General features: G+C 44.1%; 1 protein-coding gene across 4 annotated transcripts in view; it reads left to right on the top strand.

Moving 5' to 3' along the window:
• The window catches only part of SARDH (sarcosine dehydrogenase), an 81,159-nt gene that overhangs the window by 40,472 nt on the left and 14,294 nt on the right, over positions 1-26,393 (top strand). For all 4 annotated transcript variants that reach the window (XM_075185826.1, XM_075185828.1, XM_075185827.1 and 1 more), the window contains exons 14-17: positions 3,797-3,935; positions 4,963-5,076; positions 7,039-7,186; positions 10,743-10,836. In XM_075185826.1, the coding sequence (XP_075041927.1) occupies positions 3,797-3,935; positions 4,963-5,076; positions 7,039-7,186; positions 10,743-10,836 (495 nt within the window). The remainder of the gene's footprint in view (positions 1-3,796; positions 3,936-4,962; positions 5,077-7,038; positions 7,187-10,742; positions 10,837-26,393) is intronic.

Raw genomic sequence — 26,393 nt, 5'->3', positions numbered from 1 at the left:
ATACATACATATATACACGCACCCATACATACATATATACACGCACATATACATATATACACGCATATATACATATATACATATATACACGCATATATACATACATACATATATACACGCACATATACATATATACACGCACATATACATATATACATACATACATATATACACGCATATATACATACATACATACATATATACACGCACATATACATATATACATACATATATACACGCACATATACATATATACACGCACATATACATATATACACGCATATATACATACATATATACACACATATATACACGCACATATACATATATACACGCACATATACATATATACATACATACATATATACACGCACATATACATATATACACAGCACATATACATATATACATATATACACGCATATATACATACATACATATATACACGCACATATACATATATACACGCATATATACATACATATATACACGCATATATACATATATATCACGCACATATATACATCAATATATACACGCATATATACATACATATATACACGCACATATACATATATACACGCACATATACATATATACATACATATATACACGCACATATACATATATACACGCATATATACATACATACATATATACACGCATATATACATATATACATGCACATATACATATATACATACATACATATATACACGCATATGATACACACATATATACATACATATATACACACACATATACATAGTATACATATATACACGCATATATACATATATACATATATACACGCATATATACATACATACATATATACACGCACATATACATATATACACGCACATATACATATATACATACATACATATATACACGCATATATACATACATACATACATATATACACGCACATATACATATATACATACATATATACACGCACATATACATATATACACGCACATATACATATATACACGCATATATACATACATATATACACACATATATACACGCACATATACATATATACACGCACATATACATATATACATACATACATATATACACGCACATATACATATATACACGCACATATACATATATACATATATACACGCATATATACATACATACATATATACACGCACATATACACGCATATATACATACATATATACACGCATATATACATATATACACGCACATATATACATATATACACGCATATATACATACATATATACACGCACATATACATATATACACGCACATATACATATATACATACATATATACACGCACATATACATATATACACGCATATATACATACATACATATATACACGCATATATACATATATACACGCACATATACATATATACATACATACATATATACACGCACATATACATACATATATACACGCACATATACATACATATATACACGCACATATACATATATACATACATACATATATACACGCACATATACATACATATATACACGCACATATACATATATACACGCACATATACATATATACATATATACACGCATATATACATACATACATATATACACGCATATATACATATATACACGCATATATACATATATACACGCACATATACATATATACACGCACATATACATATATACATATATACACGCACATATACATATATACATATATACACGCATATATACATACATACATATATACATACATATATACACGCACATATACATATATACATATATACATACATACATATATACACGCACATATACATACATACATACATATATACACGCACATATACATACATACATATATACACGCACATATACATACATACATACATACATATACACGCACACATCACAGGAACATGTGTGAACATTTTCAGCTGTTGCAGTGTAATTACTTCTGGTCACCGTTCTCAGACTTCTAATCTCTCTTGTATAAGGAGCTGACACTCGCTTGCGGTATTATAGGTGTTTCCCCTTGTGTGCTCCAGTTCTGTAGTTTGTAGATCACCTCTTACTCTCTGTACTATAGTGCTTGGGTCCTCTCTGATAGATCTCACACGCTCCGTCATTACGCTCAACTGCACTCGTTTCTCTCCACACTTAAATTCTCAACCACTTGCACTAGAACTCGGAGCCCTCAGGACTCGGCGCCCTCCTGCCATTCTTACTCTTAGGCTACGAGGGGGTGTATCAGTTTGTCGGGGAGCAGTGAACCTTTCACCCGTCTTTGTTGTCTAATAGTGTGGGGGGGGGGGGGGGGGCGTCTTCATTTAAACCTAACCGCCATTAATACCTCTGAGCCCTATAACATTACTGGTCACTGACTGCTAGAGAATGGGGGTCTCTGAACATAGGAGGACCCCCACTTGTTGTACTGATACTTATACAGTAAGAAGAGTCAGACACAGGTAATATTTTATGGATATCTGAAAGCACATTTTTGGGCGTCTAATAGTGAATACATTTATGTACACAGGTGCCCTTATTACACCCACGGCAACTAGTATCCTGATCTTACTTCCTATACATGGAACACGGTCATGTTGGGATGACCATTAAAGCAGATATTGGGAGTATTACAAGTAATCTCTGTACATATTACAGTTTGTGTCATCTGAGATCCTCAAAAGTAAAAATAACACAGAGAAAACGCTTTTTTTTGGGACACTGGGCTCCTGATTGTCCCGGGATCCCCGCAGATTTACAGGCCAGGGTGTGGGTGATGAGCGGAGCTGGGCAGAGAGCGGGCGTTCTTTGGTGAGAACTAGGCACATGGGAGCAGACGGCAGGGGGGAGTGGAGATGAGCAGTGCTTTATAGAGTAAAATGGAAGGTTTAACATCCAGTTGGACCTCTCCGTGATGTTACCCCCCCCCCCCCCCCCCGCCCCCTTATGCACCCTTCCTGGAGCACTGACGTCCCAAGGACCATATTCTCTGCGTGCACTAATGGTGATATAAGGGGACAATGCTGGTTGTCAGTGACCCTAATGATAGCATTGTCTTTGCTGTCAGTGTATATCAGAGCTTCGCCCACTTTGTCGGATACAATCTCAGCCTCCAGGCTGCGACTGTGGAGTTGGTATAAATCCATATACTGCATAAGTCACAGTCACCACTCTCCATTATATGAACCTGCTGCTCTGACTTAGTTTTTAAAATAAGTATTTTTTAGTGTGTTTTGTTCAGCTACATTTGTATTTCCTTATATCCTGATAAATAGTAAATGCACATGTTTGATGCCCCTGCAGCAGGGACAGGGTTCCCTCTGGATATTGCTGACATTGGCCTCTGTGTTAGGATTACACAGGGGGGGTTAATAAGAGACATATTCTATATGAAGTGAGTTCTGTGCCAGCAGCATCCCAGCGGAGGAACAATGTGAGGGGGGGGGACGTGACAGCGTGGTGGAGCCCCCGCTGCATAGACAGATCCCCGGTATAATTAGCAGCCTGTCTAAGGAGCTGTCACGGAGGGAGATGGGGGAGGGGTGTTAAGTGTCAGCAGAGCTGACAGTTCATGTGCGTGTTCTCTCTTACATCTTGGGGGCCGCACTGCTCATCAACCAGCGGCCATGAAAGGGTTAACCTTACACATCTTTGTCACCTGACAGAAAGTTTGGGGATGAGTCATTTACAGTTTATTTCGGTCTCTGGCTCTTTCGCTAACTGTTGAAAGCTCAGAATATCTCCCCATCGCTGTTCATCTGTTGTGTTTGACATGCTGTCATTTTCAGATCAGGAACGAATGCGTTATGTGCAGGAACGCCGCGGCTGTCTTCGACATGTCCTACTTTGGAAAGTTTTACCTCGTGGGGCCGGATGCCAAGAAGGCGGCTAATTGGCTGTTTACTGCGAACACGGAGAAGCCGCCAGGTAAGTGTTCAGGAGGGTGAAACAACAACAGCCATTGTATAGCACCAGCGAGGAGTTGTTATCTATATAACATCTGTGCCAGGAGCGATGTGTATACACTTGGTGAATCATAGGGCGGTTTGTGCAATTTGCTCTCAAACATGGAGTCCCCAGCTTGCACACTGTCACCTGGTAGATATAGGGATCCCATTACAGCTGGAGTTACCCCATCCATATCTAGGCTCTATGATGAGGGGCGCACCCTCTACCCCAGGCTCTATGATGAGGGGTGCACCCTCTACCCCAGGCTCTATGATGAGGGGTGCACCCTCTACCCCAGGCTCTATGATGAGGGGTGCACCCTCTACCCCAGGCTCTATGATGAGGGGCGCACCCTCTACCCCAGGCTCTATGATGAGGGGCGCACCCTCTACCCCAGGCTCTATGATGAGGGGCGCACCCTCTACCCCAGGCTCTATGATGAGGGGCGCACCCTCTACCCCAGGCTCTATGATGAGGGGCGCACCCTCTACCCCAGGCTCTATGATGAGGGGCGCACCCTCTACCCCAGGCTCTATGATGAGGGGCGCACCCTCTACACCAGACAATCTTCCGTCACAAGACCCCATGTGGTGGCCAGAGCTGTACTATTTTATGTCAGTGATTTCACCTGTTAAGGCATGCTGGGACTTGTAGTTTTGCAACAGCTCTGGCTGTAACGTAGCTTGTTAGAGTTTGGGATATGGGTACCCCTGTAGATGGAAGATATCACTCCCTGATCTTCCTGCAGGACTATTGCTTATCTCTACCCCTGGGGTTAATATAGTAGGTGATGTCTACACATGTCCTCTGGATAATTAGATAATTAGAGATTCTGGCTTATCTCTACAGTCTTATATAGCTGGGCGTTAGTGCCAGACTCCGCCCACTGCGGAAGAGACCATGTGATGCTTTAGTAATTCTTCGATAGCCCCCAATAGTTGTCCATGAATAGATCAGTCCTGTCTTCTCCTCTCGCTGACGCTTATTTCTCCCGCTACACATGTAGGGACAACCGTGTACACCTGCATGTTAAACGCACGTGGAGGCGCAGAGAGTGATCTCACCGTGAGCATTATAACACCTGGAGGAGGACCCCCGGCCCTGGCGCCAGACTTTGAAGGTAAGTACAGAATGTGGCCAGTGACCAACTGGGAAATGAGTGGGTTCAGCCTTCAGGTGACTTTAACCTGTACACGTCCTGCAATGTTTGCTACATAGATTCCCTCTGTAGCGTTGTGATGTAAATGTTCTATGCTGGACAGTTTACGTTATAGTCGTGTATTATATATTGTTCAGTTGGGCTGCATTATGTGCTGGGCAGTGGGGGCTGTGTAGTCTTATTATAATATGCTCATCATTATTACTGGCCAGATGGAGTATAAATATATTACTTGCTGCACACCAGGCAGGTCGGCCTCTCGCAGGGGGTGATTATACATCCATAGAGCCCCCCTAATGTTTATGTTCATATTCAGCGATCCTCAAACCTCTTACTGCACATGCACATCAATCAATTTATGTGCTTGTATGTTAACTTTCAGCATATCGTGTAAGACATATATGTAACTCATTAATGAATATTCAGGATTATTCTCCAGCATTCAAATTTAGACAGATTGTGCCGTTCACTCTTATCTGTTCTTGCAGCTCTGATTACCTGCTGCTCTCTTTAGCAATTGGTTTTTGGACAGTTGGGGTCTTGGTGTGAAAATATGCAAAAATTATATCATAATGCAAATTGTAAACAAACTTGCTTTGTGTAGCCACATCTACTGCTTTGTGTAGCCACACCTAATGCTTTGTGGAGCTACACCTACTGCTTTGTGGAGCTACGCCTACTGCTTTGTGTAGCCACATCTACTGCTTTGTGTAGCCACACCTAATGCTTTGTGGAGCTACACCTACTGCTTTGTGGAGCTACACCTACTGCTTTGTGGAGCTACACCTACTGCTTTGTGGAGCTACACCTACTGCTTTGTGGAGCTACACCTACTGCTTTGTGGAGCTACACCTACTGCTTTGTGGAGCTACACCTACTGCTTTGTGGAGCTACACCTACTGCTTTGTGGAGCTACACCTACTGCTTTGTGGAGCTACACCTACTGCTTTGTGGAGCTACACCTACTGCTTTGTGGAGCTACACCTACTGCTTTGTGGAGCCACACCTACTGCTTTGTGGAGCCACACCTACTGCTTTGTGGAGCCACACCTACTGCTTTGTGGAGCCACACCTACTGCTTTGTGGAGCCACACCTACTGCTTTGTGGAGCTTCACCTACTGCTTTGTGGAGCCACTCCCCTACTTCAACGTTCTGAGATGCCAGTTACCGTATGATTATACATCTTCCTTCTGTATCAGTCTATTATTGTATTTTCCCCATTAGTCTCTCTGCGCTGCTGACCTCTGACCTGCGATTCTCCGCTCAGTCTTTGACTTTGAAGTGTTTGTTCTGATCTCTCGGGGGTTCCTGAGAACACGGAAGGATTCTGTCCATTTATAGACAGCGCAGGAGCTGCGCCGATGACACCTGATGTATTTTTACACCAGAAAACCTTCAATACAGCTACAAAGTCTTGTACAATAATATATTTAGGTTATAACTAAATGTGTCATTTTCTCTTTACCTTTTATTCTGCCTCAAACACATAAATATCAAATGTTTTCAAAGAGGAATTCCACAGAAGTCTAAAAAAAGGAATAGTTCACTGAACACTGATCAGATAAAGTTTTACTTGGTTCTGGTGTTACCCCATCGAGCATATCCGCCCCCCCCTTCCCCTCCAGAAACTTCATGTCTCGTACTAAGGTTAATGTCCCCTCTTACTCCCAGGCATAGGCCATAGATTGTTTGATTCAGGTAAGTCGTAGTGAATTGACTCCTCCGCCTCTGAACTTTCTGATGATTTGATTGGCTAATAAACTGGGTACATAACGGAGAAGCAGGAGTTGAGGATTCAGGTACCCTAACCCCAGCCAAGGACCTCATATGCTGTAGATAAATGTTTCTAATGACCGGTGTAAAGTGATGTTTAATTGAGAGTCTGAGGTGTAACGAAACATTGTAACCATATGTCTTCACAGGTAATGGCTACTACCTGGCCATAGGGGGCGCTGTCGCTCAACACAACTGGAACCACATCTCCACTGTCCTTCAAGACGAGAAATTCAAGTGCAAGCTTATCGATTGCTCAGAAGACCTTGGCATGATCAGCATCCAGGGACCAGCCAGGTAGGTCTTAGTACCTGAGTCCATGACTTATCCCACTTACATCTCAAGGTCTTTATGGGGAAAGTGTTCTACTAGGAAACATCTACAGCTGCTTCATTCAGCTTCCTCTGGTGTATGATGACCGGAAAGTATGATGATGGTAAGTCCCAGAGCGTTGGAGTGTAGCTGGGATGGAAATATATTCGATTATGGCTTCAACCTGTCCCAGATATAACAATCTTCTAGATATCGGACTGTTATGAAATGAAACCAGCCAAACGCTCCTCATTCGGTTGCCCAATCCAGGCATTTTCAAAACAAGGGTTTAAAGGAATATTTGGAAATTTGATCAGTTAGGTTGGAGAATTTTGATCAGAAGATTAATGTGTTTGTCGTGTAGACCTCAGTGAGACGAGTGCAAATATCACTATTGTGTGGCCCAACTCCCCTTTGAAAACCACCAGAAGATACTTGTGACTCTCTCCTAAAAGTTGAATGTATCAGGTGTTCTTGAGCGCAACAAAATTCCCACTGCCGATTAGGTGACCTGATTATCAGCAACCAGCAGGGGACACATATATATAATAGGGGGTTGTAAGTAATGGGAACGTCCCTGTTAGTCGCAGGAGTGAGCTGCAGAGCATCCATAGATAAAGAGTACAGTTCTGTGGGACCTACGGATGGATTAATCTCCCAGCACTGAGAGGGTGATGGAGAGTCCCTGGGATGTTCCTACTGACCTTGTAGGGACCAGGTTAGTTAGTGGATAACCCCTGTAAGGTGATGGACAGGTTACTATTAGGGTGAGTGTGGTGCTTGTTGTACTTGTCCTGCAGTGACTGAGACAGACGCGCCCCATTGTCATGTGGTGTTACGGCTGCCCCAGTCCTTGCGGGCAAAGGGCCATTTGTCCCTTTTGCTCAGATACTATTACATGTCCTTGTGCAAGTCAGAAAGATCATTTTAAACACACGGATTCCTCATAAATTTCCAACATGTCAGTGAGGGAAGAGATCCCCTAAATCCTGCCCTCGCCCCCTATACACCACATATCGGTCTCTGCCCTGGGCCGTGCACCCAAGGTGACAGTGTCTGGTGCTCAGTGACAACTAGGACAGTAGGCTTCTCTCTATGTTACTGAGCCTCTCTCCTCTATCTGGATGGGTCAGATTAAATACTTGTAGTAAATACTCAGAATCCTTTATCTCCCACCCTGAAGCTCTTTCTGTACCACCTGCCATGTTGGTTTAAAATCAACATCCTCTTTGCTTCCTGATGGCTCCGCAGCTCAAATCTCTTGTATCAATCTTTAATGTGTGCGGCACACACTGCAGGCAGGTGTGTGTGTGATGAGCAGGATTCATGCTGGAGCTGTCACATTACATCCTAATCCTAGAAGTGATCGCTGCTCACTGACATCCACCTGAGCCTGTAACTGATCCCTCCCTTGTGCTCTCAGCCTCTTACAGCTGATAACTCCCGGTCTATGGAGGGCTATAGCATGACCCTAAGGCAGCAGTAACCACTCAGGTTAGTCCTTAAGTAGAGACTGGACTTTTACTAGAAACACCAAGGTGTAAAACCACTGACAAGTGAATAACACTGATTATCTCGTTACAATGGCATCATGTGAACAAACCGTTTTTAAAGTTGATGTGTTGGAAGCAGGAAAAATAGGTAAAATGTAAGGATCTGAGAATCTCCAAAACTGCAAAACACACAGAGCATCGCAGCTTGCTGCGTACGGGGCGTCATAGCTGCAGACCAGTCAGAGAGCCCATGCTGACCCCTGTCCACCGCTGAAAGCACCTGTAATGGGCACGTGAACTGCCAGAACTGGTCCGTGGAGCAAAGGAAGAAGGTGGCCTGGTCTGATGAATCATGGTTTTACATCTTGTGGACGGCCGGGTGCATGTGCGTCATGTACCTGGGGAAGAGATGGCACCAGGATGCACTATGGGAAGAAGGCAGCCGGCGGAGGCAGTGTGATGCTCTGGACAATGTTCTGCTGGAAACCTTGGGTCCTGGCATTCATGTGGATGTTACTTTACCACCTACCTAAACATTGTAACAAGTGTATATAAGAAATTGGGGTTCTTAAACATTTTGTGTCTTTTAAATGATTTATTGGAAATTGTTGGTGGATGGAATATAAATAGGAGGTCACTGAGATACTTTGCATCTATGTGTTTAATGATCCCCTGACAGATAAATTAACCCTTTCATCGGAGGAGTGTGAGGACATAAACATTTAATCACCGGGTATAGGAAGCTCCTCATCTCTTTGGTAGTACAGATCGCTGGATACATTCTGTTAGACATGGCAGCTGTGTAGGGCCCACTACATGTCCCAACAGACACCTCACTACCTCCCCGGGGAGTTTACTGTTACAAAACAAAGAAGGAAAACAAATATGCTGGTCCGCCATTGGTCGGCTATTGAACTATTTTCCGCCCCCCTGAAAACGTTATTCATATCAAATGCTTGAGACAACAGGCTTATTTTTCTAGCTTTCTCTGCCTTTCAGCCATGTATTTATATCATTAGAGTTATTTTTGTGTCCCATCACTCGGACACCACTCAGAGGAATTCTCTGCATTGAATATAGTCTTATTCAGCAGCAGTTTTGTGTCAATATGAAAATATACAGCTGTGTCTGATGCTGCAAACGCCCATCTACAAAGCACAGAAAGAAAGTCCCGGTGCTCCAAATGTGGTTATAATGTCCGTTTTAATTATTTTATATACTTTCCTATGATTGGCAGCTCCCAACACTGATTCTCCGTGTCCGTGCCTCTTCCCCTGTGTACCAATTTGTAGCCTGAGGGTATGACCGCACGTCAGCTTCCTGACTGATGACATCATCAGGCTCTGATGTCAGAGTCCATTCAGTGCCCCAGTCACAGTTTGTTTATACTGTATTACTGTCTATGGGGTATATTTACTAAACTGCGGGTTTGAAAAACCAGAGATGTTTCCTATAACAACCAATCAGATTATAGCTGTCATTTTGTAGAATGTACTAAATAACTAGAATCTGATTGGTTGCTACAGGCAACATCTCCACTTTTTCAAACCCGCAGTTTAGTAAATATACCCCCATGTGTCTATTATTGACCTGTCACATGCCCGCTGGTTGCTCGTGACCCTGACTGTTGGGTGGTACTGTGACCTCTGACCTGTGCAACCCACAATGACTCCTGACCTGTGTTCCACTACATTGGGATCCCATCCTAATATTGACAACACCTGCTTAGGGGGGCCGCGACCTGTGGGCACCTCGCAGATAATCCCACTACCGCCTTGTAGGGACCCCAGGTGTTACTCCAGCACCACAAGTGACCCAGACTCTCCGCAGCCAGCGACATTTATTTCATCGCATAAAGACCAGATATTTGGATTAGACAGAATGTTATGTACAGAACAGGATACATTGTGCGTTAATAATAAAATCTAGGGACACTTTGCGGCACAAATGGCCCAGGGTGAGACCTGTAAATCTGGGCACTCTCTGGGGTTGGGGACACTTGGTAACAATGGGCATTGAGTAATCATTATCCCTCTGTGTTCTCCCAGCCGCTCTGTTCTCCAGGAGGTTCTGGGCGAGGACCTGAGTAACGAATCCTTTCCATTCTCCACACACAAGATTGTATCCGCTGCTGGATTCAAGGTAAGATCATCACTGTGATAACCGGACTGCAGGGGGCGCTGTTCCATTGGAGTCTAAGGAGATATTATGTTCATTCTTGGCTGAATATATAATATGGCAGCTACCAGCCATATGCAAATGTGTAGAGAACTAAATGACCCTACAATTAATAGAGTATTAGCCTCTCCTTCAACTACAGATGGCTAAAGCCACCTTCACATCTTTGAGATCGTCCGAATAATGCAAGTCACAAGGCTACCATTTCAGTCGGTTAACCTGCTGTGACATCGCTGACCCTGTTCTGTATGAATCCACCAATACGCACTTTGCAAGTCCACAAGCCTGTCATTCCTACTCTGATGACTCAGTATGATGTATGAGAAGCTCCTCCCTCCTAACGTGGCAAAGCACAGTACACATGCTGTAAACCTTTCATATATATTATTGAGCTTAGTAATACATAGCCATTTATATATAATAATGTTAATATAGTACATTAAACCTTTTTATAAACATATAAAATAATAATTCTCAATGACTTCCACATATAAAACATTATAATTTGGAAATGAAGAGAATGTAATTTGGTCCGCTATGAAACTAGACTTCCATTATACTTGAGTAGACACATGGTTGGTTAGATAACAATGGGTGACCATTGTTCAGTAAGTTGAGTGGATAGTTTGCTCAGCCCTGGTTTAGTAATGTATTCTCTGCGGCATTGGACGGGTTAACCTCACATTTTCGCCACCCTGCACCCTACGTTTCTCTAGATTGCTATTCAGAGTCCGCAGGTGCTTGGAATTGCTCAGTGGCCCCCGGGACCCTGGCAGCTGTGTTTTGTTAAAAGCTTCTTTTCTATTACCCAAAGAAGCTCTGATCCTCCCCAGCTATATCCCTCCATCGCTCTCCCTGCCTGACTGATCTAATAGTATAATGGAGGAAAGAGCTCCTGGCCCTGTGAGCTAAGGCCCCATGTGCAATAGAGTTTCCCCGACAATCTGAAGGATTGAAAGACAAGTGAGGGGGTTACATGACCATTATCTGCAATGTGCAGCGTCTCCACCACACCGTGAGCGATTTGTGCGCTTTGTACTTCAATTAACTCCGCCAGTAGATGTGCAGCAAATGCGTCCTGACTTGAATGCACAGAGATATAGAACAGTTTAATTTACACAAACTTTCTCCTGTAATAATAACATTCCCCCGAAATTCATGACTTTTATAACTTTTATTCCCCACAGAAATGTACAATGGTGAATTATACATAAAGAATATTGGAAATGTTGTAGAAGATTGGATTGTGCTGTTACTGTTACCTACATGGAAGAATGCACAAGTTCCCACTATAATTCATTTATTTTGGGTAAATAGACAAAGATTTTTGGATGTGGCTTTCACTGGATCCACTGAGGTTCTCTCTGCCCCCTCTGTTTAGCGCTTGGCTTCCTGAGTGGGTGTCAAGGCCCCTCCCACATGAACCTTCCATCACTGTGGATCAAAGTGAAGGGCATTGACACCCCCTGGACCCAGCTGTTAGAGGAGCGAGAGGTACGGCCTGGGACTGTCTGAACCATTGTGACTTATTTAGGTGTTTGTTCCATTTTGAGGTAAATCTGTGTCTCCATAGGGAGATAATAGTGTGATGACAAATGTGAATCTTTCAGTGGTCATTTGAATGACACATTTTAAAAGTCTGAAATGGAGTTTTTGGACTATATCCTTTATCTTTAAGCCCAATAAATGTGACCCAACCTTTCTCCATACACAATGGTTGATCTACTTGCAGTTTGTTGAATTAAGTTAAAAATCTGGCACATTAGGACACTTTATACTCCAACAAAGGGAAATCCTTATTTATCCTTCATCCACTCTGGGGGACACTGCTACCATGGGGTTGTATGAGGGTGCATGGAGTTGGCACTTAAATAGTTAACAACTAAGTTTGCTGCTGACTCCTCCCCTCTGCGGCCCCACAGACCTCAGTTATGTTTAAGTGCCCGAGGAGTTGTGCTGTGGTTAGTACTGCTCTGCAGTGCTTGCTGCTTAGGTTTACTTTGTGTTATTGTTATTAGATTATTGGTATGGGTGTAGGCGAGGATGGATGGATTTAACATTTCTTTCCTCACAGGTTTCAAAATGGAGCAATGCTCTGTTCTTCTTTAAAAAAAAAGAATAAGAATATTTATAACAGACTGCACAGCGCAGTGTGGTGTTTATTGATAAAGAGCGGTGACAGCGCTAAGTGGCCATCACTGCACTGTCCTGACGGGTCCGGCGCTGCCACAGGCAGAGAGCGCTGCGCTACGTCCGAGGACCGGACATACTGGGAGATACCAAGTCCCCTGCTGAGGCGGAGGGGGGGACGTGGATCTCATAGAGCCCTGGGAAGGATACTGAATGGGCATTGATACAGAAGCACAGCGCAGTGTGGTGGTTATTGATGAAGAGCGGTGACAGCGCTAAGTGGCCATCACTGCACTGTCCTGACGGGTCCGGCGCTGCCACAGGCTGAGAGCGCTGCGCTACGTCCGAGGACCGGACATACTGGGAGATACCAAGTCCCCTGCTGAGGCGGAGGGGGGGGACCTGGATCTCATAGAGCCCTAGGAAGGATACTGAATGGGCATTGATACAGAAGCACAGCGCAGTGCGGCAGCCGGGGCTGATAGAGGCTTCCTCTGGGCGTCTGAACCATCAGACAGCGGGGAGTGAGTGAGAGATTCTCCCCGTCAGTGGTACGCTCCGGAGCAGGAGATATTCACACTTCAGAGGCCCCTCAGAGAGTTCTACTACTGCTGCTTCTCCTCACATCTCCTCCTTGTGTCACCTCAGTGCCCCATAGGGGATATATAGATATATATATAAAGAAAAAAACCCACCAGTGCTGGGAGTGTAAAGGAGACCCCCCCCCCCCCCCCCCCCCCTGCTGATTGGTACACTCCAAAGGCGGGAAAATCCATCTCCAGTTACCTCAGAGGATCCTGACTGATATAATGGTGGAGAATCATCTGCTGCTTCACTGACACCTGTATGATATAAGTCACCAGAGATCTATATATATGTCTATGGGTAGGTAAATGTGTGTGTGTGTGTGTGTGTGTGTGTGTATGTGTATATATATATATATATATATATATATATATATATATATATATATATATATATATATATGTGTATGGGTATTATATGTGTATATATATATATGTCTATGGGTAGGTAAATGTGTGTGTATGTGTATATATATATATATATGTGTCTATGGGTATTATATGTGTGTATATATATGTGTCTATGGGTAGGTAAATGTGTGTGTGTGTGTGTGTATATATATATGTGTGTGTGTGTGTGTATATATATATGTGTGTGTGTGTATATATATATATATATATATAATGGGTATTATATGTGTGTATATATATATATATATATATGTGTGTATGGGTAGGTATATGTATATATATATATAATGTGTTTACAGCAGACATATGGGGATTATATAACTGGACTCTATCTGCACTGAGGTGATTTTATACAACATCTTCCACTGTTACATTATTATTACCACAGATATTTATATCACTGGTTTGAGGCATTAGTCAGAGTCAGAACTAGTCATTATTATACTGTATTTATCTCTGTGAAAGTCGCTTAATCTGTATTTCTATAATAATAATATATATATATATAATGTGTGATAAGAAGAAGAATCTTGTGCAGTTTTATCCCTGATGACAATGATCTGTCAGATATCTGTGGGGTACAGAGACCGGGGGCTGCTCAGTGTGACCCCGTCCTCAGCAGTAAGTACTGGGGGGTAACTGGTTACTGAGGCTCCTTGTGGTGATAGAGAGAACACTGTATAATATATATATATATAATCTACCTACAGTTTAGTTTTATTATAGAAGGATATACAGGTAATGCAGACAGTATATTATGAGTCTTCAGTCAGTGATTATCAGACATAATTTTATTATCCAGAGATTAATTTTCACACTGTTTTGAGGCATCAGCCGGGGTCAAAACAAAAGTCATTATACTATTATCTCTGTGCTGTGATTGTTTATGGTCTGTCTGTTTCTTTTTATGTAATTACATATAAAAACTAAGGAGGAGCATGTCCTTTTCCTATAGGACTGCTCCCTCGTCACACATTGGTCTGTTCCTTGGAGCCAATTCATGGGACTGGACAGCAGTATATACTGTGTGTGACTGACAGGCTGCTCTCTATCAGCAGTATATACTGTGTGTGACTGACAGGCTGCTCTCTATCAGCAGTATATACTGTGTGTGACTGATAGGCTGCTCTCTATCAGCAGTATATACTGTGTGTGACTGACAGGCTGCTCTCTATCAGCAGTATATACTGTGTGTGACTGACAGGCTGCTCTCTATCACCAGTATATACTGTGTGTGACTGACAGGCTGCTCTCTATCACCAGTATATACTGTGTGTGACTGACAGGCTGCTCTCTATCACCAGTATATACTGTGTGTGACTGACAGGCTGCTCTCTATCACCAGTATATACTGTGTGTATGTGACTGACAGGCTGCTCTCTATCACCAGTATATACTATGTGTGACTGACAGGCTGCTCTCTATCACCAGTATATACTGTGTGTGACTGACAGGCTGCTCTCTATCACCAGTATATACTATGTGTGACTGACAGGCTGCTCTCTATCAGCAGTATATACTGTGTGTGACTGACAGGCTGCTCTCTATCTGGGTACTATGGGTATCGCTGCTACTGATCAGCAGTATATACTGTGTGTGTGTGACTGACAGGCTGCTCTCTATCACCAGTATATACTGTGTGTGACTGACAGGCTGCTCTCTATCAGCAGTATATACTGTGTGTGACTGACAGGCTGCTCTCTATCACCAGTATATACTGTGTGTGACTGACAGGCTGCTCTCTATCACCAGTATATACTGTGTGTGACTGACAGGCTGCTCTCTATCACCAGTATATACTGTGTGTATGTGACTGACAGGCTGCTCTCTATCACCAGTATATACTATGTGTGACTGACAGGCTGCTCTCTATCAGCAGTATATACTGTGTCTGTCTGACAGGTTGCTTTCTATCTGCGGGTACTCGGCCCTAGACATGGTTCTGGAGGAATGAGTACCTTACATCAGTTTTGCCATACACATATCTGTACAAATAGATTTCTGTAGAATATTTACTAATTCCTCCACATAGTTATCAACTTATTGTTGAGATTCATCTATTGTGAGGATTATTCTGATATATATATATATATATATATATATATATATATATATATATATATATATATATATATATATATATATATATGTATATGTATGTGTGTGTATATATATATATATATATATATATATATATATATATATGTATGTGTGTATATATATATATAGATGTATGTATGTGTGCGTGTATATATATCTATATATATATATATATATATATATATATATATATATATATATATATATATATATATATATATATATATATATATATATATATATATATATATATATATTATTGACACAGGATTGTGTTGGGTAGGTACTTTACTGCTGGTGAATGTCCCTAAATCCCGAACTACGTGCTATGGGTCTTTTTGGAAATCCTTTCTTGTGAACACGGGCTATTAAGCTCAGCCCGCCAATGGAGGTAGTCTCCTTGCAATTCGAAGACCGTTCCAAACGGGTAGAGATGCTTACTCTAGAAGATGTCCGAATCCCAAGATCTTAAAATAAAAAAATTTAAAATATATAATAATAATAATGGAAAAAAAAATACTAATCCATATGATGGGACCTTTCTCTCCTTGCGACTGCGGAGGTAGGGGGTCACCTACAATTATTCAAATACCAGTGGGCGGCGTACACCTAAGATATTTGGAACTTGGGGATCATGTCCAGAGTGGCAGAAACACCGGGGGCTTTATTCAAACCTGTTCTTGGTACCCAAACAGGATGGTTCATTTCAATAATTTCTAAACCTAAAGGGGCTAAACCAACATCTACGAGTAAACAAGTTTCGTATGGGATCAGTCCTTTGTTTTTACAGTAAGAAGCTCCAATTATCAATTCAGGGCTTTCCCCTTTGGCTTTCCACAGCCCAGAGAGTTTTCACAAAGATTATGGCAGTAATGACAGAACGTTTACGTGCCTTGGGAGAGAACATTATTCTGCATTTGGACTATTTTCTCCTCAAAGACTTATGGGGTCCTTTTCTCTATTAGCATCTGACCCTGTCTATTCGAATTCTGGAGCAACACGGTTGGATAATCAATTATTCCAGATCCCAGTTGATGCCCTCACAGAGGATGAGGTTTCTATGATTAATAGTGGACTCCACTTTTCAGAAGTTTTTTCCAGAACCTTCTCTACAGATCCCTACAACTCTCTGTACGGTTAATCCTGAGTCACCCTGCTCCTTCCATGCGCTTGGGCATGGGGATTTTAAGGTTGATGGTATCAATGTTCGAAACCCTCCCATACGGTTGTTTCCACTCTCGCACGTTCCAGTGGAATCTACTAAGACATTGGTTGTGTTCCCCTTTTTCATCTGGTGACCCAATGAATCAGACTCTCCAGGTAGACTTGTCAACCTCTGAAATGGTGGCTAGTTCAAGAGCTTCTAAAGATGGGACGATCTTTTGTCCTGTGGTCTTGGATTCTGGTGACCACAGATGCCAGTCTGAAGGGCTGGGGAGCTGTTGTTCTCCAGCTTCGTCTCTAGGGTCTTTGAAAAAACAGGGAGGCGCTTCGGCCCATAGATGTTCTCGAGCTAAGAGCCATGCTGTTAGCCCTCCAGGGAGCTCAGTCTCTCCTTCAAGAAAAATCAGTCCACCTCCAATCCTTCAGTGTCCCTGCAATGGCATATGTAAATTTCCAAGGAGGAACAAGAAGTGCAGAAGCTTTGCAGGTAGCGGAACAAGTCTTCTTGTGAGTGGAGAAATTTGTTCCAGCAATTTTGGCAGTGTTTATTCCCGGAGTGAACAACTGGAAGTGGATTATCTCAGCAGGCATGCAATAATTCCGGGAGAATGGGAACTGCATCCTCAGGTGTTTCAGGAGTTAGTTTGGAAATGGGCCTGCCAGATCTGGATCTGATGGCATCCAGACACAATCGCTAGGTTCCAAGATTCTGCGCAAGAACCAGAGTTTCTCTGGCTGTGGAGGTAATGTACATGAGGTTGGACTTCTGTTTAGGATATCACTTTCCACCAAATTCTGATGATTCCTCGGGTCCTAAGAGGAGTACTGTTGGAAAGTTTTTCGATCATTTTGGTGGCACTGAATTGGCTTGGTTGGCTCTCATTCGCCAACATCTTGCTTCTGGTGGAAGGGTCAGGCTGGGCTTTTCCTCTCAGGCCCGATCTTTTCAGTCAAGAACCATTTACACCATCCGCACTTGCCTCAGCTGGCTTTTAATGGCATGGCTTTTGAAGCCAACCTCTGACGGTCAAGGAGGTTCTCTTCCAGGGTAGTGTAGACCCTCATAAAGGTTGAGAAGCCGGTGTCAGCTAAGATCTATCACAAGGTGTGGAGGATCTATGTACTGTAGGGAAGAAGTGTCATAACCCTACCCTTTTCAGATTAGCCGTTTTCTGGTCTTTCTTCAGGATGGGTTAGAGATGGGACTAAGACTGAGTTCTTTGAAGGTTCAGGTCTCTGCGCTTTCTATTTTCTTTCAGCGCTAGTTGGCTTTCCTCCCTGATGTTTGTACTTTCCTTCAAGGGGTTATTTATGTTCAGCCTCCCAACGTTCCTCCGATGGCCCTGTGGGATTTGAACTTCGTTATTGAGGTTCTTCAGCGGCCTCCATTCGAACCCCTGGAATCGGCTGATCTGCGTTTCTTGACGTGGAAGGTGGTGTTTTTGCTGGCCATTGCATCTACTGAACGTGTGTCGGAGCTTGGAGCCTTGTCCCATAGGGGTCTTTATCTGGTGTTCCATGAGAATAGGACGGTTCATAGGACTGTACCTACTGTCTTGTCTATGGTGGTTCCTGGTTTTTATTTAAATCATGAGATAGTGGTACCCGCCTTAGAGAAAGGATTGCTCCTTCTGGGCCTTCTTTCTCTGTTGGTCAGGACGTGGTCCGGGCTTTACGGGTTTATGTGGACAGGGCTTCTGCTGGTTGTAGGACTGACTCTCTTTTTGTTCTTTACGAAGTTCATAGGAGAGGTTGGCCATCCACCAAGCAGGCCATTGTTCGTCGGATCAGATCTATGATTAAGCTTGCTTATGTGTGTAGAAATCTACCTGTGCCTCAGGTTCTTACGGTGCTCTCTACCTGTGCGGTGGGGGCTTCCTGGGCTGCTCGCCATGGAGCATCTGCAGAGCAGCTGGGTAAGGCGACGACCAGGTCCTCAGTTCATACCTTTATGAGGTTTTGCCAGTTCAACAATTTTGCGTCTGCGGACGCCAGTTTCGGCCACAGTGTTTGCAGGCTAGTAGACCAGAGAATTCCCTCCCTTAGGGGCTACTTTAGAAGGTCCCCATGGTAGCAGTGTTCCCCAGAGTGGATGAAGGAGAATAGAAGATTTTTGTACTTGCGTTAAATCTCTTTTCTCCGATTCCATCTGGGGGACACTGCGTTCCCTCCCTTTTGCTATTTTACAATTAGTTGTGTTGTTGAGACCTTTTCTTGGGACTTTAGTATTACTGAGGTCTATGGGGTTGCAGAGGGGAGGAGTCAGCAGCAAACTTAGTTGTTAACTATTTAAGTGCCAACTCCATGCGCCCTCATACAACCCCATGGTAGCAGTGTCCCCCAGATGGAATCGGAGAAAGAGATTTAACGTGTGCACAAAAATCTTATTATTGATGAGAACGTGCAATAACCAGATACTGTCAGAATTTCTATATAAGCTCTATGGAGTCTGGGAATGGAGGGTAGTTGGTAGAACGCACTGTTGTGCCCATCTACCAATTTAAATGCACTCTATGCCACAGTCCGGCATACAGACTAAGCCTAGAATATATGTTTAATCTGTCTGGAAAAGTATCCTGTAATATTCCCCAACATTACACAGATCCTCACATTGTGCTTTAATAGTTTTAGAGGCATGAATTGTGACGTACATGGGGGGGAAACCCTCCCCCGTAATCACATCTGAAGTATCTTTGTTCTGTAAAGATCTGGGGATTTTTGGGGCGCTCTCTTGTGACATCTCCAGGTCGAGGTATGGGATCTACATAACCAGAGTGCTGCGGACATGGGGTTATCTGCATAAGGGGCTTTTACATTCTAAAATCTAGTAAACTACAGCAAATAACATTTATTAGTTACCTCGACATCATTCAGTAGGAAATATCGCTGATAATGTCCCAGTTGTGTGTGATATTATTATTACTGTACAGGAAAACTGTATTCATGTTTTTTTTTTTTAATCTTTTACTTTTTTTTTTTACTTTCTGGATAACTATTACCAGATAAGAGATCCAATAGCCGTATATAGGGAAATAGCGCAATCACCATGGCACCAATGTTACTAGCTGACGTTCAGTATAGATCTATATAACGAGGGATATGTACCAGGATGAGATGTGAGCATCAGACCCTTATTATCTCCGTCTTGTCACCGTGAGGCCGCGACGTTCACACAATGCTATAATATAACAATAGATCTGCTTTATGAACTAGACATTATGGAAACACATTGATCTTCCTTTTCATTCGGGCTCGTTTCCCGAATCATTCTGCCAGGTCTTCATTTCCAATTTCAACCCTTCACTGATTTTATTGATATTAGGCGACCGGGGAGTTTAGTTTCCCCAAAATATGACAACTACAGCAGCTAAATGCCCACATTTATCAGACACCGAGTCCTCTGGAAAAACGCTTTCTTTCAGAGGAGATGACAAAATTTCCATCTATTATGTGTAAATCTCCCTGATTTAAAGTCCGATGTGTTATCGTGTGCTTGTCATGAGAATCCAGTCTTTAATTAATCAGCACACGAGCACAAACCACAAAGGAATCAATATTAAAACAACTTCACAAACCTCAAACTTAGTGCTTGCTGTTCTCAGTAGCAGGAATTACAGCCTACCTCTTAACAGTGGTTTCAAAATGCTTAGAAACTCTATTTTATTGTTTTAATATTTACCCGACACAGAGCTGGCAGCCATTTTGTGTCCCCAGAGAGCCTGTTAAATTTGGTAGGACACGATGACATCATTTTGTTCTAATGACCAATATTCATGAGTGTAACGGATAATCACAGATGTGAAACCTGCTGAGCTAACAATTTTCGCGGGATAACTTGGGGTCCGATGTCTAATGGCAACCCCAGTTTTCACCAGAGACCCCACAAAGGGAATAACCGATTTTGCCACCAGTCACGATTCCCAGACTAGCCTCACTAGGCAACAGCTGACGCTACAGCACAGAACAAGCCAAGGTCAGGGCAGGCAGCAGAGCTTCAGAAACTATAAGGGGTCGAGGTCATAGGTGTCACCAGGAGGCTCTAAGCACGAGCCAGTGATCATTCCAGCGAGAGCAGGGGACCTCTATTCCCAAAACAATGGGCAGCCTATCCAGTCACTAGGAACCAGTGACATCACTGAGAATGCAGCCTATCCAGTCACTAGGAACCAGTGACATCACTGAGAGTACAGCCTATCCAGTCACTAGGAACCAGTGACATCACTGAGAGTGCAGCCTATCCATTCACTAGGAACCAGTGACATCACTGAGAGTGCAGCCTATCCAGTCACTAGGAACCAGTGACATCACTGAGAGTGCAGCCTATCCAGTCACTAGGGACCAGTGACATCACTGAGAGTGCAGCCTATCCAGTCACTAGGGACCAGTGACATCACTGAGAGTGCAGCCTATCCAGTCACTAGGGACCAGTGACATCACTGAGAGTGCAGCCTATCCAGTCACTAGGGACCAGTGACATCACTGAGAGTGCAGCCTATCCAGTCACTAGGAACCAGTGAGATCACTGAGAGTGCAGCCTATCCAGTCACTAGGAACCAGTGACATCACTGAGAATGCAGCCTATCCAGTCACTAGGGGAGGTGTGGCAAATTTTAGCCTGGGTAGGGGGCAATACTTTAATCAGTAGTCTATTAGGAATATTTTAAAAGAAAAATATTGCAGGTGACGCAGTCCAAGGTAGCCCACTTTGGGACCAGCCAGGGAGGCAGATGCCCCCCTGCTCCCCAGCCCAGCCTGTTCCTACCAGTCACTAGGGACCAGTGACATCATTGATTCACAGTGGAAGTGGCCATTTTGTGGGCTGAACAATTAGCCTTTCAGTTCACTGGGAAATCCTCTCCTTACGGAGCAGTTTACTGATTGAAGTTAGTGCCTTGGGTTGTGGAACAGACTTTCCTAGTAATATGGCAGCAATAATCAAGTAAACAGACATGGTCTGACACCAGAAGTACCATATATAAATATATATAATGTGTGTGTGTGTGTGTGTGTGTGTGTGTGTGTGTGTGTTTTAGCTTGATTTATATCATACTTGTCAACCATTGAAGATTGGACTCCGGGAGTCTGGTGTGGAGGTGAGGGGGCGGGGCTCTGCGAATTGCGCTATTTTGGCCCCAACCCCTGTGATCTAATGATGCAACTGCACGGGGGTGGGGTGGGCCAAAAATAATGCGTTTCCCGGAGAATCGCATCATGGGGGCTTGAAACCTGCCCATTTCACTAGTAAGTGGGCAGATGTGGGGAAAATTGTCAGCTCTCCCGGGAGACCTACCCGGATTTCGGGATTCTCCCAGGAGAGCTCCCAGAGAGTTGGTAAGTATGATTTATATCTGAGGGAGGTGGGAGCCTCCTTTAACCTCATTACCTCCCCAGAATACTGCCCATCCAGTTGATGTCTGGCTGAATGACAAGTTACCCCAATACTTAGAATTCACTGATAGTGTCCAAAAGACAACCTATGACGGGGGGGCGGGGGGGGGGGGATTGGGGGCTCTTTGCATAGGAACGAAGGCAACTTTGTATGTTTACTGAATAAGTGCAGGATTTAGTGTGAAGGAGAAGTAGACAGCCAATGCCGGGAGCGATGTCATACGGTGCGGCTCCGTCAGTCTCAGGTGGTGTCTGTCTCATTATTCCCCCTGAGATAAAGCTCCCTAAGAGCTGTCACTGCTTCATAGTCCAATGGCTGTGATGAGAGGTCTGTCTATAATAAGCTCTGAGCTGCAGCTATAATGAGTCAGGGAGGGGAGAGCATCCTGAGCGCCATCTATTATAATATAACCCCTATGTTTGCATGTCATTGTCAACATTAGCCAAGCTCCTGACGTTAGCCATAACATACAGTAAATATTATAATACAGACTTGTTCTCACCTGTGCAGTTTCCATTTGTGTTTTATGCGTTTCCGCCATGTGAGAAATAAAACACATTGCAGCAAAATCTTCTACAAGTAACTGCGTAGAAAAGGCGTCATTGCATCTACCGGCCAATCAGAAGCTTGATTTCATTTTCCTACCTGTACTGGAAGAATTATTCAGCATTTGATTGGCTGCACATTGCGATCTATTTATGGGGACACAACAGACTGAAACTTTATATTGATTTTTTCACCGTTATTTTCTTTAAAAAACAGTGAAAAAAATATCCTTGACGAAAATATTTAAGAAAATATCCTGAAACTTGTGTGAAACCGTTAAATCCGTCGCCTACACACACAGGAGACGGTCAATGAGCTGCAAGATTTGTGTATTTCAGTATTTCGATGGATGATCTGACAACTCTGTTTGACTTAATAATTGACTTATTCAATTGTCGGCGTAAACGACGAAAATCTCGCGCTCTGCGCACTATTTTACCGTTATTACGGTAATAGTGCGCAGAAAAACCGTTATTACGGTAGTTTTCTCACTGGACTTCAGCTTGCAGCTCTCTGAGCCACGAGCTGAAAGCCAGCTAACTATTACCGTAATAACAGTAGTAGTTTTAACGTGGTGGGGAATCCGGACAATTGAATATGCCCCATAGACTAATAATCTTCATTATTCAGGTAAAGGCGAGGAAGGAAAAGGTAACTCTGCTATGAAGATGGAATCAGCCTTTAGGGTGCCATGTACGGCGTCTGCAACATGCAGAATATCCAAATAAAGTACTAAGAAGTGCAAGGTGGTAATAATCACCATCCCTTCTGTACACACATACAGTACACGGGCAGGTAACACATGTTACATGCGTGCACCCAGCTACATTAAATAGGTTAAATGCACGATCGCTCCAGGCTGCCCCTTTGGTAAAACCACTTCTAGGAGTGATTGAGATGAAGCAGAGAATACAGACAGCGTCCTTAATTCTGATTAACTCTTCTGTCGGATTCTTCATCTATTTCCTAATGATTTCCCTCATCCGGGTTCTGACGTGAAGCTGGGCGTGTTTTGTTTGTTGAGTACGTAGAGGTGAACAAATACATTGGAAGGATTGTAACATAGAATCATCTCCACATTTGGGTATTTTGCATTGGGAATTACCAGGGCCTGATTAAGGGTTCTGGCCGCCCTAGGCTAATACGGCCGCAGCGCCCCCCCCCTCCTCCGAATATATAGGTGTATAGGAACACTCCTGAATATGAATGTTCAGGTGTATTCTCCAGCATTCAAATTTAGACAGATTGTGCCATTGTCTCTTACCTGTCCTTGCTCTTCTCTCTTGCAACTTTGTTATCCTCTCGCTGGCTTCTGGAAAGTTGGCGTCCTTTTTTGAAAATGCAAAAATGTATTATAATGCAAACCCTGAATGATTAGGCCCTTTAGTTAAAACAAAACACTCCATTATGGCCAGCTAAAAGTACCCCATTGGACAGGCATATATAAGCAATATCTGAATATTTGTTGTCAATCAAATACAAACCTCTACCAGCCCCATCTCACTAATATTTAGTATTCTAGTGATTGCTGAGACCACCCATGTGACCACCACACAATCATGATATTCTGCCCCCCAAAGCTGCTCTATTTTTTAAATACCCCCTGCAGCCATTTTCCTTAACCACAACCCCCCCCGCACAGCCATTTTCCTTAACCCCTGCTGCAGCCATTTTCTTTACCTCCCACCCTGCATCCATCCCCCTTGCAGCTATTTTCCTTACCTCCACTCTGCTAGCTAGCTATCCCCCCCCTCACATCAAAACTCCCCCAGTCACATATATCAGCCCCCCTCCTCTGCCCTCCTTCATACATATCAACCTCTCTACCTCCCTATAGATTTTCATGGCAGCCCCCCCCCTCCCACCCTATAGATTTGTATGACAGTCCCCCTCTCCCTCCCTATACATATGCATGACAGTCCCCCCTCTCCCTCCCTATATATATTCATGGTAGTCCCCCCCCCCCCCTCCCTATAGATATGCAGGGTAGTTCCCCCCCTTCCTATAGATATGCAGGGCAGTTCCCCCTCCCTATAGATATGCAGGGTAGTCCCCCCCCCCTTCCTATAGATATGCAGGGCAGTTCTCCCCCTCACTATAGATATGCAGGGCAGTTCCCCCCCCTCCTTATAGATATGCAGGGCAGTTCCCCCCCCCCTCCCTATAGATATGCAGGGCAGTTCCCCCCCCCCTCCCTATAGATATGCAGGGCAGTCCCCCCCCCCCTCCCTATAGATATGCAGGGCAGTTCCCCCCCCCCCCCTCCCTATAGATATGCAGGGCAGTTCCCCCCCCCCTCCCTATAGATATGCAGGGCAGTTCCCCCCCCCTCCCTATAGATATGCAGGGCAGTTCCCCCCCCCCCTCCCTATAGATATGCAGGGCAGTTCCCCCCCCCCCTCCCTATAGATATGCAGGGCAGTTCCCCCCCCCCTCCCTATAGATATGCAGGGCAGTTCCCCCCCCTCCCTATAGATATGCAGGGCAGTTCCCCCCCCCCCTCCCTATAGATATGCAGGGCAGTTCCCCCCCCCTCCCTATAGATATGCAGGGCAGTTCCCCCCCTCCCTATAGATATGCAGGGCAGTTCCCCCCCTCCCTATAGATATGCAGGGCAGTTCCCCCCCTCCCTATAGATATGCAGGGCAGTTCCCCCCCCTCCCTATAGATATGCAGGGCAGTTCCCCCCCCCTCTATAGATATGCAGGGCAGTTTCCCCCGCCTCCCTATAGATATGCAGGGCAGTTTCCCCCGCCTCCCTATAGATATGCAGGGCATTTCCCCCCCCCCTCCCTATAGATATGCAGGGCAGTCCCCCCCCCCCCTCCCTATAGATATGAGGGCAGTTCCCCCCCCTCCCTATAGATATGCAGGGCAGTTCCCCCCCCCCCCTCCCTATAGATATGCAGGGCAGTTCCCCCCCCCCCCCTCCCTATAGATATGCAGGGCAGTTCCCCCCTTCACTTACCTGTAGTTGTGCCAGCATCGCTCCTCTCCTCAGATCAGCAGATAGGAAGTGAAGACGTCCTGCTTCCTGTCTGCTGCACAGCAACAGGCAGCCTGGCGATTGGCTGTGTGTTGCTAACCACTGACCACCAATGCTTTTGATCGTCGAGCCCTCCACCCCCCCGCGGCACCCCCCCCCCACGCGGCGATCCCCAGCGGCGACCCTCCCCCTCTCCCCGACCCCCCAAAAA

Source organism: Mixophyes fleayi, chromosome 9, assembly GCF_038048845.1.
Source record: "Mixophyes fleayi isolate aMixFle1 chromosome 9, aMixFle1.hap1, whole genome shotgun sequence".
Lineage (NCBI taxonomy): Eukaryota > Metazoa > Chordata > Amphibia > Anura > Limnodynastidae > Mixophyes > Mixophyes fleayi.
Note: the sequence above shows the minus strand (reverse complement) of the source record. Positions and strands in the feature narration are given on the sequence as shown.